The 14,859-nt window shown below is 38.1% G+C and overlaps 1 protein-coding gene across 2 annotated transcripts; it reads right to left on the bottom strand.

Moving 5' to 3' along the window:
- Positions 1-948: 948 nt before the first annotated feature.
- LOC100758264 (interferon-activable protein 203-like) lies at positions 949-14,457 on the bottom strand. Of its 2 annotated transcripts, XM_027418919.2 has the most exons (6): positions 14,214-14,457; positions 8,970-9,254; positions 7,906-8,042; positions 4,208-4,624; positions 2,105-2,293; positions 949-1,170 (listed from the first exon to the last, which is right to left on the bottom strand). In XM_027418919.2, the coding sequence occupies exons 2-6, from the start codon at positions 9,229-9,231 to the stop codon at positions 1,135-1,137; spliced, it is 1,041 nt and encodes a 346-aa protein (XP_027274720.1). In that variant the 5' UTR covers positions 9,232-9,254; positions 14,214-14,457; the 3' UTR covers positions 949-1,134. The 2 variants fall into 2 exon arrangements, with proteins under 2 accessions (XP_027274720.1, XP_027274721.1); XM_027418920.2 differs by lacking the exon at positions 2,105-2,293.
- Positions 14,458-14,859: the final 402 nt, after the last annotated feature.

Here is a 14,859-nt window from a genome sequence, read left to right as displayed (position 1 = left end):
TATAGGATGTCTCCTAGTTTGCATCTCTATTGGGCCTAAGCATCTGAATAGGCCTGCACCTGGACAGAGGGACTAGGTGTAAGTAACTAGGGAGGGTTAGGAGCCATCAAGAGACAGGAGAACAGGACAGAAGTTATCTCCTCGTGGTCATGGCAGGATGGCTAAGAAACAGCCAAAAAGATGACAAAGGGAAGACTCTAGTTTTACAACATGGAACTGAGAGATCTCTAAAGATGACAAGAGGCCTGTGTTTGGTCTTTATTGCTGCTGGGTTGCTAGGAGTTTCCAGATCTACACACCCCCACTCAGGCCGAACCTCATGGGTTAAGACCGAGACATGCCGGGTCATGACACCAGCCCTTATGAACTGTCATTTCTTTTGATGATAAAACTATCTTTGAGTCATTTCTGTTCTTGTAAATAACGCCTTGTCAATATTACTATAAGAACCACAATAAATATGTATCTCATTATGTCACCAAATCAGATTTAAGTTATATCTAAACTTTGGCTTGGGGTTAGGAGATATTTGTTTACTCCTCTTCAGAAATATTGTCCTACAACATAGATATAGATTAATTCCAGCCTACTGTATGTAGGTAGGTTTGACACCGTTATTTTCATCTTTGTTGCACAGCATTTGTAGTCCATATAATTTGAAACTTTAGTTCTATATAAGATACAATTCCCTGTTTCTTACTATTATGGAAAATACATAATTTCCTTTTGTTTTGTATTGTGCCAGGTAACTACAGATAAAGTGTTATATAAGTAAAATAAATGTAATACTGAATGTTGAAAGCTTGGAATCCAAGACCTAATCTTGAGCATTTGATGAGGTTTCTTCCCGTGTCTTTGTTACAGGATATGGGGGTGGTCAGAATCCAAGCCTGGTGTTTTCAAAATCTTCTATTTTCATTCAAAGATTTGGGGTAAGACTCACACAGATAGCAAATAAGCAGTGAAACTTTATTCATGGAAAAGTGTCAGTACCGATTAGACAAGAATATGTATGAAGAGCAGTAAGTAGTGAGCCACTTGAGGACAGGAGCTCAAGGGCCCCAGTTTTTGTTTGGAGCCCCTTTCATGGAGTTCAAGAGAAGGAGCATTTCTAGGGAGGCTTTCAGAATTGAATCAGCGTTGATAGAATTTCCTTCTCACATTGATGACCTTAAAGAAGAAAACGTAGATGTTAAATCCGTTGAAATGCAGATGGTTCCACTCTTCTCTCTACAGTCCTACTGTGTCACGTCCCCCTTCTCACTCTGGCCTATCTCTATAATGCCTCTCCGTCCTTGCAGTCAGCTTGTTTGGAACTATGAAACTAACTAGTCACTCCTACAGGCTTGAGCACAAAGCTACAGTGGAAAGGGCTGAGGTACCTGAGGTAAAGATTGAGTTGCTGATTCTCACTGAACTGCAGGTTGGGAGGAGGGAGAAAAGGCTTTGCTGGTGCAGCTGCTGTAGGGGAAGGTTTGAAACTTTGGCTGATGGTCTGAGAAGGATGGTACTTTAAGAGCATTTCTATGTGAATATCCACGTGATCCCTTATATTTCTTCTGTTTACACTGTAATAGTGACCTTTTTAGTAAAAGTGTAAATTGAATCCCACACAGTGTGTAAGTATGACAAGGATTGTGGATTTTAGCATATTGTGGTCTGATTTGCTCAGGGTAGCCTTGGGGACTTGGCATTTCTTTTCATGATCTTATGTAACACTGAGAATTTGAATGTTACAAATGAAGTCCCCAAGTTCTTTGTGTTTCAGTCTTTGGTCAATTTGAAAAAAAATCAGAGTCAGAATTTGAAACAAACATCTTAATTAACCTGAGTCCTTCTGAATTATCACTCTGCTTTGATAAAGAAATAGGTTTTATTATTTAACTAACCATTTATCAATTTTTGAGTCTATCTGAATTTATTTTCTTTATTATTATTTAAAAACCCTTACTTAAAAATAATGTAAAAAATTTATTAAATACACAAAGCTTAATTTTCCTCCACTTGTTGGATTTTCCATGCAATGCTAATAGTCAAGATTTACTAGAGTATTAAATATGTATTTATGATTCTTAGGAAGAACGATATTTCCCAGAGCACACACCTGCATGTAACTGTGCCTTACAGACCTCAGCAGCCATATGTTTTCACTTGAGGTCAATCTAAAGCAGACCAGCCGAAGTTTATTGCCTGGCTCACACCTGATACGGGTCAGTCGTCCATAGACCACCACTTCCATTGATCCGGTATCATCTCCAATCCAATAGTAAATCTCATTAATCCTCTCATTTTTCTGAAAAACAAGTTAACTTTCATCTTTTCAGAAATGTGTCATTGCTTGTCGAATCAAGCAGAAATAAAGTGTGTCGGCATAAATGTGGCCCTGACAAGGAAAGTGTGGCTCTTAGGTTTAGAATCGTAGGCACAAGGGCCACTGAGATAGCTCAGTGGGTAAGGGTGTTTGTTGGCAACCTGATTATCTGGGCCATATTACCACTACTCATGGTAGAAGGACAAAACTCACATAGGGGAGCTTCTCTACTGACTCCATAATGCTTTCATGGTCTTTGTATTTCCTCTCAATCCTCACAGACAAAATGAATAAATAACTGGAAAGAAAAAACCCTCAATTACAGGGATAAAAGAGTTTAAGGTATTCTGGAGAACAAAACTTTACTTGGTAATCACTTTTGAGGTTTTGTGAGCCTAGCCTTTAATGACGGAGCCATGAGTGCATCTCTTGGAAGCCACTGTTAAGTTTTACCTACCTAAAGACTTCATCTGCTGGGTGTCTTTAGGACAGTGAATATCTTACTAAGTACTAGTGGTAACATCAGAATTGCTGAGGTTTTTCAGGGATCTGAGTAAGGGATCAAAAATGAAAAAACAAAAATAAATAACAAAACCTATTTAGTTACCATTGCAAGTTTCTTAGGTATGTCCAGGAAGTCTGAGAAGAAAGGCTACTTGTGACTCATTGTGAGTCTGAGAAACATTATTATAAGATATTTTAATTTAATTTATTTTATTCTTATTGAAAATAAAGTTATTTCCATAAAACTATGTTCTACTCATAATTTCCCTTCCCCTACCTTCTCCTATATAATCCTCTCCTCCCTACCTTTCCAACTGCACACCTTCTTTCTCTCTTAAGAAAACAAACAGGTGAATAAAGAAGTCAAACCAACAAGAATAAAACAAAGTGTACAAACTGACAGACATAAAAGGAATAGCATGATAAATACACAGACATACAGAGATAGACAGACAAACACACACACACACACACACACACACACACACACACACACACACACACACACACACACCTCCTTTTGAAATGGTTCACATTTGTTCAGTTACCCAAGATTTGCTCACTCCCTCCCAATCCCTCAAGGGTTATATCTACAGCATTTAGTTCTGATATTCTAGTTTGTGTCCCAGTTATTAACTGTGTAACCAAATGTACTGGCACAAACAAAAATAGCATAGATTAAACTAAAAACTGTGATTCATACACAATGAATTATGGACTCAAACATTGAACAAACATACTGATGAAATGGTACATAGGCACTTAAAGAAACACCAGAAAGTCACAGATTTCCTTTAATATCCTAGATTTCATTGTCTCATTGTAAATTGTGAAATTAAACTAGTTTGTTAAGCTCTTCTTTCTCTCATTATTTAAAATATTAGTCACTCTGCTAAAAGGTCTTGTTAAAAATTAAAGACTATGATAATGAAAACACATCTTGGATGGTTGGACATGGCCCTATTTTAGGGCAGAGTAGTCTATTTGGCTTTTTATTCTCATTGTCTCAAACTGTATCTAGTTTATGAGTTTTAGTTTTCCTTCACACTGACTTGCCTATAATATGGGTAAGGAAGCTATCAAAGAAATAAACTCTGAAATGAAAACGTGCTATAAACTGAACAGTGTCTGGGAATAGGATGGCTATAGATGGATTTTCATAGTGAAGAAAATTCCAAAGTTTACTGATGAATTTAAAAAATTCTCATGGTAGTATGTTGAAGAGAAGAATGATAAGAGACTATCCCAAACACCAAAGTGATTTTACTTATATATTCTGATATGAAAGGCAATTGCTTTCTGTGTTAAGTAAGTTGAGCAAATTCCAGTGACAAATTAAAACTTAAAGCCTCAGATTGAAGAAGAAATTTTACAAATAATGCAATGACTTACCATAATTACCACAAACTCTCCATTGACATATGTCCCTTTTGGTAGTGAGAAAAGATCCTTGATTTTAGGAGTTGCACTGGCTGACTGCCTCAGTGTACTTGAGATAACCATCCTTTGCTTAACACTCACATCAGACACAGAAGAAGTGCTGTGTATCTCCAGAAATCCACCAACACCAAAATAATCTGATATAGCAATGATCTTTCCTGCAATGAACTTGTGCTTTAGGGCTGGGTCAAAAACCTTCACTCTGAAGAATTCAGTCTCAGTAGCCACCGTGGCATGGAACATCATTTTGTCTTCAACAAAATCGTAAGTAAATGGTTCTGTTACGTTCAACACCATCACTTCTTTGGGACCTTGCTGATATCCTTGTTCCTTAGAAGGCTCCTTTGGTATGTTTCCTCTCCCTAGTGTCTGCATACAATACACACAGGATCAACATGCATGATTCAGTTAGATCATAATTTCACTGAGTAGAGTGGAGAATATCTAAACAATGATTGCCATACTATAATGTAGGTAAAGGAAGAAATGGATATTTACCTAAATCACTACCTAGTGATTCCACTTAATATTAATTTAACCTGGTAGATGGAGGAGTTATATTTACAGTTGTGGGGAATGAAACAAAGCCTACAATGCTCTAGTCAAGTCTACCTAGGAACATTTTAAAGACTTCGATTACAAAACATTGACTAAAAAGTCAGAGCTTTCTGGTAGTGTTAGGTAGACAGCCTCAGGAAGATCCCCTCAAATATTCTTAATCAGAAAGGGTTCAAGCTAGCAGCTTTTCTATTTGCCTAATAGTGGACATGGAGGAGAATCCTGGCACAAGAACAGGTTTTTTAAGTCATTTTACTTTATAGCATGCCTCCTCAGTATCCTACTCCATTTCTGAGCATCAGGAAATTGCTTTGAAATGGAGGCAGCACTATAAAACTGAAAGAGACAGCATGGTGGCAGTCATGCCAACCTGGGTACCAGCTCATGGAGGCAGCTATAACTGGTAGCAATCTCAGAAATTTGACTTAGAAACTTGCAGACTTCACCCTGGGGGTGGCAGGGGTTAACTTTGATTCCTGATATATGTCTTCTAACATCAGGAACTATATTTCCAATATAACTGGCTCAGCAGTTTAGATGAGGAGACTGATTAGGAGATTAGATAAGAAGTTTTTTCAAGGTTATGATTGCTGTAATTGTATTAAGAAAGCATCAATGTGAGAAAAGGAAACTCTTTCATTGATGAGGAATGTCTTGGAGAGTTTAGTCTATCCCTGGGAGAGGTCTGAAGTTGAGTCTCAACAAAAGTGACCATTGCAGATGTAAAGTATTTGCTCAGTGAATGGGCAGGGATAAAGACTTCCAAGAGGAAACAGCATGTGTTAAAACACCTACGGAGAAGATCACAGAAATGTGAAAATAATCTCTAAAGTTGGGTCACCAGCAAAGGGAAAAGGGCTAAGAAGGAACTAGGCAATGGGGACTGATATGTTCTCTTGTTTATCCTTGTCTGTCTTCCCTATACTTTCTTTTGAACCCTAAGCAGAAAATTGGTTGACAACATTAGAAATCATATCATAAATACTTACCTTTTTAATACCATGGGGACTGTGATATATGATTTGTAACTTAATGAGCTATTGAATAATATGAGGAAAATCTTTGTAGTAGGGGAGCAGTGGGACATTTTTCCGAGGTTGTGATGAGTCCAGTGATGTGCTTGGGAAGGGAACAGGAAAGTGGTGCTTTGTCTGAAGAACTGCTGGATGGTGTTGGTGAATCATTATGAGGAGTCTGGAGACATCCTTCATTTTTTTTTGTATGTTACTTCCTGAAGGTTCTAGAAGCTGTGTTGGCTCCTGAGTGAGCTTCCTCTTTTTTTTTTTTTTTTTTTGCCATCTTCAGTATTTTGGGGTTTTTCTCTATTTATGAAAGAACAATATTTGTCTTTCTTTATTGATTTTCACATGTATAGGAAATCCAACCCCAGGGTTTTGTACAAGGTGAGTGGTGCTTTTCCACACAGTTTGATCCCCAGCCCTAGTACTATTTTTAGTATTAAGTAAAGTATCATATTTCCCAGGCCATAAGAATCTGTTTTATTACTGGATCCTGATTATATTTGTGTCACTGTTCACACCTCATTCTTTTTAAAGAAAACATTTAATTATTATGTATGCAATATTCTGTCCGCATGCATTCCTGCAGGCCAGAACAGGGCACCAGATCTCATTACAGATGTTAGTGAGTCATGTTGTGGTTTCTGGGAATTGAACAAGAGGACCTCTGGAAGACCAGCTAGTGCTCTTAACCACTGAGCCATCTCTCCAACCCCTGTGCATAACTCATTGAGAACAGGTAGATTCTATAGTGTAGTGGTTTGAATAAGAATGGCCCCCATAGATTCATAGATTTGAATGCTTGTTCACCAGGGAGTGGCACTGTTAGGAGATCCGGCCTTGTTGGAGTAGAAGCAGTTGCTGTAGATAACCTAGAAACCTGGACAATATGGGAAGGAATGGACAGCACCTTAGGGGTGAGGAGGCTGTTAGAGACTATTGATACAGACACATGAGGAGTCTGTCAAACATGGGAGATGGATTGGTAAGCCCCCAAGGCATTTGCAACAATAGTTCAGTATTTCTGGATGCATCTATTTAGGTTAAAATCTTTTAACTGACCATCTAACAACTGTAGTTAAATTAAACTGCTGCATATAGTCTATTCAGATCAAAATAATTTCAAATGGTATACCTTCTCAAGAAAAAAAGATTAATTTTAACTGAGGTTTAGACATAAGCATTTGATAATAGGATGAATGTTTAATCATACGAAAGAATCATAGTCTTCAGGGTTTGTGGGTTTGTTTCCACTTCTCCGTGAAGAAACCTCTTTTTGTCTTGATAACAGTTGATTTTCTCTTTTCCTTTTTCTGTTGGAAACTAAACCCCAAGTCTTGTGCATGCCAAGCTGTTCTCTCCTCTCCTATTGAGATTTATTGTGAACCCCCAGTCATGGTTTTCAATGTTAAATAAAGCACAATAACTTTAACACCAAGAGCATCGACTTATCATCCTTGGGGACAGCATTCTCTGAACAGAGAATCAGAGGTAGGATTGTCTTATACAGGAACAAAAATTTCATTTACATCACTTTTCTGTGCATCTTCGTGGCGACAGAAGAGCAGGTCTATGTTTAGAAAGCCCAGCTGGAGGTTTGTTGTCCTTTAAGAGGCTTTGGAAAAGTATGTCCTTAAACTGACTGCTATTTTATCAATGTCTATAAGAAGAACGATGACTTAACCTGTTTTATGTTCCTTTATTGTGCATGTATGGGCTGATGTACCACTGAGGCCATGTGAAAGTCAGAAGACATCACATGGGTGTTAGTTCTCTCTTTCTAATATGTGGGATCTGGGAATCAAACACGGGTCATCAGTGAGGCAGTAAGCACCTCTGCCTGCAGAGCCACCTTGCTTGCCTGAGTAATGATTTTTCATTCCCATCATAGAGAATTACACAACACAAGTTAAAGTATGAGATAGTTCTGACACACGAATGACCAGTAAGTATGAGACTGGTTACCCCACATCTCCACTTTTAAGATCCTATGACTAGACAGATAAGCATTCACTTAATGTAAAAAGGGGAAGAACCTTAGTGGATTTTCCACTGGGAGCTTAACCACCATACCTGTGAGTTCAGTGTACTCCTGCCTGATTCTGGTTCCAAATCTTCATTTGTGGTGGACATAGGTTGGGAAGAACTGGGTTCATCTCTCCCGCGTCTTCTTGCTGGGATGTTGCTTTTCTCCCCCTCTTTCCTTTTAGCTGGTGCCAGAAAGAAAATATTAATGAATGTGTTAGAGTCTTAATCTAGCATTAAATTGAACTCTATTTAAATGATTTTTCATTTTTCACTGTATCATTTTCTATTTTTTTCATCATGTTGGATACTCTAATCTCCTTTAACAACTGCTTTTTATTTTATTTACCTCAAATGCAAAAGATGTCTATGCAGAAATATATCAATTTTCTCTTTAAGAAAGGGTTTCTTGTTTCTGCTTCAAACAGCAATTGGATGACACACAAATAAGCACTGAACCATATTATTGGAATTCAGTTGAGGATAGGGAGGAGGGATAATCAAAGGAGCCAAGATAGGGCAGGAGAGACCTGCAGAAACAGTGGACCTGACCTACTAATAGCATGGAGATCCTTGCCATAAAGCTGGGGAAACAACATTGGATCAAACAAAGCCCTCTGAATGTGGGTGCCAGCTAGGAGGCCAAGACAGTCTATGGGCTCTAACAGTGGAGCCTGTCTTTTTCACTGGAGCACAAATGGACTTTGGGAGCTCATTCCATATGGAGGGATACTATTGCAGCCCAGATAGAGCAAGGAGGGCCTAGGCCATCCCCCAAACAATATGACAGACTTTGAAGGTCCCTGGTGGAGGAGTTGTGGGGTGGGTTGGGGGCGGTTGGTGGGGAAAATGGGAGGATGGCAGAACTAGGGAATGGGGGTGGATGGACATGTAAATATGAGCAGTAATTAAAGAATGTAAATTAAAAAAGAAAGGAAAAGGAGAAAGGAATTCTTGAAATTGTCAGTTTGTTGACATCTGAAATGCTTCGAGCCCTATAGTTTCTAGGGCACTCAGTGGGGAAGAGACCTATCAGCTCTGATCACTGCAGGAAAATAGACAGCTTGGGAAGGGTTGAGAAGGGATAAGTGTGCAGGGTGCTCCCCTGTTACCTTTTGCCTTCTCTGTTTTCAGGTTTTTCACAAGGCCTTTAAGTTCTTCAATGCTTTGACAAACTTCAATCAGTGTGTCCAGTCCAGCATCATTTGGGAATTTGTCTTCCATCAGGTCAGCTATTTGAAATCTGTCATAATCCTCTTGCATCTTTTTCGTTAGATTTAGTTTTTTTCTTAATAAGGACTTGATTGTCCTAAAATGGTTTTCATCCATGTCCTTCATTACTTTTAAAAGAACAATTGTCTTGTATTCACTCATTTTCTCTAAAATTATGTACAATCCTGAAAAATGAAAAATGAACATGGGATTACACACACATATAGACAATTTCAAAGCAGGGCTATTTCTGTGTGAGTGAATGACAGCAATTGATAAGGTGAAAGAAAAAAAGTTTAATACAAGCTGTGCCACTGTTCAAAATGGATGTGGAACTTGTGTCTTAGTAAACAAGTTTAGGAAATCCTTCCCCATTAGTCACTCTAGGTGACTTAGGCCAGTGGCAGCTGTGGTGGAAGAAAAGTGTTGGAATCAGTAATTGTTGCAGTGTTTAGAGTCTAGTCTATGATTATTAAAATCCTGGGTCCTTTTCCATCTTTAGTTGGCGTTGGAGTTTGTTCCTGCGTAACTGCCTGTGAGTTTCTGGTTTGTCTCATTTTGAAGTGATCCATAGGCAAATGGACTGCATCTTACTACAGTGTACCTGAATGAACTATGACTGAAGTAACACGGCTCATGCTGAGCCACTGAACCTTGTCCATCATGCTTCCCCTCAAAACACCCCCTCATTTTAGCATCTTGTCTCTCCTGGGCTTGGATTGTGATCTTTGGGTTCTTTGTGTTCACATCACTGTCAATTTCCCAAATATGCTTTTCAGAGCAGCACCCTAGAATTTATTAGATGGAATTGTGTCAATAGTTTCTTGATTTTATCCTTTCAGGCTTGACTTAATGATTCTTATTTGGTCATAGACACAATTTTATACCTACAAACCATGGGTAAATCCTCCCAGGATCTTTTAATACTTTCCTAATTTATTAGAAATAATCCTTCCTGATAAAATAATTTGTTGTCTTAAAATTATTGGCTAGTCAGTTCTCATAAAACTCCAACATATAACCTCCAGTTAATGTTCTTGGTTACACTCCAGAATTTCATGGTAAGACTCTACTGTAGAAGACACCCTCCTTGAGTTATAGAACATGGAGAAATCAAGGTGATATTTACATGAAAGCCTCATCCCTACTGGCCAGATTTTCCAATTCTGGAAGGTACTATGCACAATATTGGAGGAACAAAATAGTCATTAACTTTACTGTGTTGTTTATCCTTGGGATACAGTAACAACCAGTATGGCAAGACTTGTTCACTGGTGCAATAGTGCCATGAAGATTTGGGGATTAACCATCCAATTTGCTATTTGATTAGGGCCGTATGAGGTGAAACCCATAGCTGGCATCATTACTGAGACTGCAACCCTATGACTAGACTTCTCATAGACTCAGTTTGAAAACCTACAAATTTCATGCTGCTAAATATGAATAGAATTAAAGTTATAATTATGTTCATAGGTCTTTCAATTGTCATCAGAGATATTTGTAAGAAACTAATGACAAAAATTAGAAAAATAGAATTTTTTTTTTAAAAAATAGATTTTCTGGAAATTGCCTAAATCCTCCAATGGAATGAATGTTCTGTGTTGTAGCTCATTCACATTGTATGTACTTCCTTGACAATCTTCAGAGGATTGACAGAGCTCAGTGTTTCAGTTTTGGAATTATGCTTCTATGAACCTCAGTTTATTTGGATATTAATTTCTAGGGCTGTCAATTGCTTCCTTATTTATTGAGAGTAACTGAACACCATCTATGCTCAAAGAAACCCAAGGATGAATAGAAGATTCACACAAGAACATATGACAGGGAGATAATGAATATTAAGAAAAATACATACTCCGTATGCCATAAGACATTTAAAATTAGGTCATTTACAAATTCAAGGAGGAGATGAAAACTGATTCTAAACAGTAAAACTCCCTTCTTCAGAGCTTCATTCCAGTTTTTATGCAATAATGATCTCCATACCCCAAAGAAAATAAAAATATAAAGTTTTTATTTAGGTTGGCTCTTGTGTAAACACAAATATTTCAAGTACAACATAATATGTAATGACAAAGATTATGTGTAATTTTTATGGGTTCCATTTATGTGAGAAATTTCATTTTGTTTTTCAAGTAACATTCCTTTTGAATTTGGACTAATTATCCAACCTCAATAGAATTTCCAGTATGTCACAATATAGCATACATGCATCATTGCTAATCCCTGCCCATCAAATTCTGGATACCAATGTGTGTCCAGCCTCACTTCTAAACAGCTAAACACTTTAAATTTTCAGTGTTTTGAAACACATGACTCCTCTTCCAAATTTCAAAGCCTTGCTAAAATATCCAATGCATTTCAAAAATATCCAAAGTGTCAAAAATATCCAGTGTCTCTGTAAAGCACAGAAGCCTCTCTAAAATGCAGCCTTTAAAAATTCAAAGTGTCTCAACTGTGAACTCTTACAAAATAAAAATTAATCTACCTACCTTCTTATTCCAAGAGGGGAAAAGCAGGCCATAATTATGTTTAAATCATAGCAAACTCAAAATGCAGCAGTATGAAAATATTCTCTGGGCTCAAAGGGCTTTGGCAGCTCCATTTCTTCTGCTCTCCATCCAAGCACACACAGTGATTCTCCTATTCTTATCTACCTCTCTCCACACCTGCTGCCATCCTTGGTGGACATCCCATGGTGCTGACATCTCAAAAATGCTGGGGTCCCCATAGCAGCTTGTTGATACTTCACCAATGTCCTTTCATGGCCTTTACAGTGACAAGACACAGCAATTCCCTATGAACCCTTTATGCCTCCAAAACAGTGCCAACTTTTCACATTGCAAAGTTTGGTTTTCAGCACAAGGTACAGTCTTGCTCCTTTCTGGAAAGCCTCAACTTCTGTGTGCTGACAGTGAGAAGACATTTCCCAGATTATACCTCCATAATGCTGGGGCCTTCTTAATCACATCCTGTTCTTCGGTTCTAGCTGACCAGAATCACAGATTTGTAATTCAAAACATTGAGTCGTCTCAATAGTTTATTTAGGGGACTCTCAATCTTCCCTCTAAAATTTCCAAGCCAGACCTGCACCATCTGCACTGCCCTCTGCTTTATCTTGTAAGTTCCCACAAGAGTTCATCAATCTCTAAACATACAATTGCTTTTACATCCCAAAGTTGCAAACTTCTTTCATAATCCTTCCTAAACACAGTGAGGTGTGTCACAATAATATCCCAAAAAGCAAGCATCAATTTCTCACTTAGGTATAGGTTCTATAGCTGTGATAAAACCCCATGACTAAAACCAACTTGGGCCGACAAGGGTTCATGTCATTTTACACTCCACATCACAGTCCAGTATTGAAGGGAGTCAGAGCAGGAACTCAAGGATGTAACCTGGAGGCAAGAACTGAAACAGAAGCCACAAGGAACCCTGATTACTTGCTTCATCCTCATGGCTTGCTCAGCATTTCAGGAACACCGGCACAGGAATGGCACTGCCCCCAATGGGCTACATACTCACATCAATCATTAATCAAGAATATGCCCTACACACTTTCCTACAGGCTATTTTGAAGGAAGCCTTTTCTCATCTCATTATCTCTTTTCAGATAATTTTATCTTGTGTCAGTTACAAAAACCAACCAGAACTTACCCTTAGAAAGAGAAAATAGTTTAAACGAAAATTTGTATACCTATAATAGTGTATGGTATTCCTTAGTATTTTGTGTCTCTTCATAGGACCATAATAAGTAAGAACATAAAATATGTTTTGTTTCAAATGTGGAGATGCACATAAATCCCTTTCATGTGTATTTGAAAGAGAAAACTCATCTATGAACTTGAGTAAACCCACAATATTTTGATAGATACATCAGTATATTTCTCAAATACTAAATTAACACAGTATAAACATCTGCAAAACAAATTAGAATGTTTGAGAAACATAAATGATACACCAAGAAAGATAACATTACATGCATATATATTCTAAATTACTCTGTTCAGTACACATTAAGAACTCAAAGAGTACATGGGACAGCTTTAAAATATCCTAAAAGTAGGCAATAGAGATACATTTCTAATTAACTCTTCCTCAGCCCCTTACATTTTCCTTCAGAAAATTAAAAAAAAAAAACAAATTCGAACAATCTAAAGGTAAAGAAACCAAATAATTTTCAATATGACAGAAACTAACTCACTGTGATTGAGATACTACTGATAAAAAGATAATGATAACTATGTTTGTGGATGATCAGAAAAAGATGGACTTGAATAACTGTAGCAATCTTTGGAACTTTGAACTATGCATGTCTACTGTTTTTCATGCTGCTCAATATTGGAACACTAGGTTGCAGTTCCAAGTCCTGATGTATTTTCACTAAAGACTATTTCACAGTAATTCTTTGATGTCACTATCCTATTGTTTAACCAGTCATTTCACACAGCCAACTAGTTCCTTCTTAATCTCCAGTCAAGATAACTAAAGTCTTGGCCTCCTAGCTGGCACCCACATTCAGAGAGCTTGATTCTGTCCAATGCTGGTTCCCCAGGTTTACGACTAGGGTCTCCAGAGTGCAGCCAGTGTTTATCCCTAGAGCACAAATGGACTTTGGGAGCCCATTCCTTATGGAGGGTTACTATTGTAGCCCAGATATGAGAAGGAGGGCCTGGGCCCTACACCCAAATGATGTGAGGGACTTTGATGGTCCCCCTTGGAGGACCTCACTATTCCTGGGGAGTAGGTGGGGAGTCGGGTGGAGGGTCAGTGGGAAGCATGGGAGGTTGGGAGGGTGAGGGAATGGGGGATTGATATGTAAATAAGAGTACTTCCAAAATAAAATTAAAAAATGTAAAAAAAAAAAAAAAAGATAACTAAAGCCTTCCTCTCATTTTCCATTTCCTCATACTTACACTTAGAAAGTTATTTTATTATCAGCCTTAACCAAAATTCATTTTTGTTGCCTCAGGCCAAAAGAAGAGTGGAATAAAGATGTCTGCTGAAGCTTCAGAACCTAGAAGTTGAGCAGCTGGCACCAGCCCTGCTCCTTCCAATCTCCTCTGAAGGAAACAGTTCTGATTTCCCTGTTCCCTAATGGGGCCCTGGGAACTCTCAACTACATGGCAGGGGGCAGGACTCACCTTCTTGGAAATTTCTTCAGCAGTGTCCAGATCCTAGTTTGTCTGCAAGGCAAGAAGCAGGGCAAGTTTTATTCGAGTAAGGAGATGAAACTCTCAGTTTGGACAGGGATGTTGCAATCCCTCAACTGCCAAGAACATGAAGCGTTTTTAAAGATGGGAAAAATGACATTGGTCAGTCATTTCACTTCATTTGAAGTTGCGCAACCTTGAATGTCTTGCCCTCTGTTATTCTTGGGAGAGGAGGGTTGCAAAAGTGAAGACTCCTCCCATTGCTCTTAGCTTTCGATTTCCCCAGCTAGCAAGATTCATGAATGGCTAACAATGTTTTTGTTGGACAGTCCTGATTTAAGTAAAACTGACTTGTAGTAAAGTGGATATGATCTTTAAAAAAAAAAATAACAATTCCAATTGTAGAAATACTTTCACTGCTCTCCCTTTCTCAAAATAGGATTGGACTTAATTATTAAAGTTCTACTTTCCACAAAGATGGGTGTGTCACCTCAAACCTATTGAATGGTTTTATACTTAAATTTATATAACTGGACATATGAGTATGTTTAAACACTGGGAAAATTCTGTTACTGTCTCAGTAATGAGAAGACTCACCAGTGTTTCAGTTTGTATTCACTGGTCTGTTACAGGCAAT

The sequence above is a fragment of the Cricetulus griseus genome, chromosome 5 (assembly GCF_003668045.3).
Source record: "Cricetulus griseus strain 17A/GY chromosome 5, alternate assembly CriGri-PICRH-1.0, whole genome shotgun sequence".
In the NCBI taxonomy this organism is placed as follows: domain Eukaryota; kingdom Metazoa; phylum Chordata; class Mammalia; order Rodentia; family Cricetidae; genus Cricetulus; species Cricetulus griseus.
This window is presented reverse-complemented; position numbering and strand designations above follow the sequence as displayed.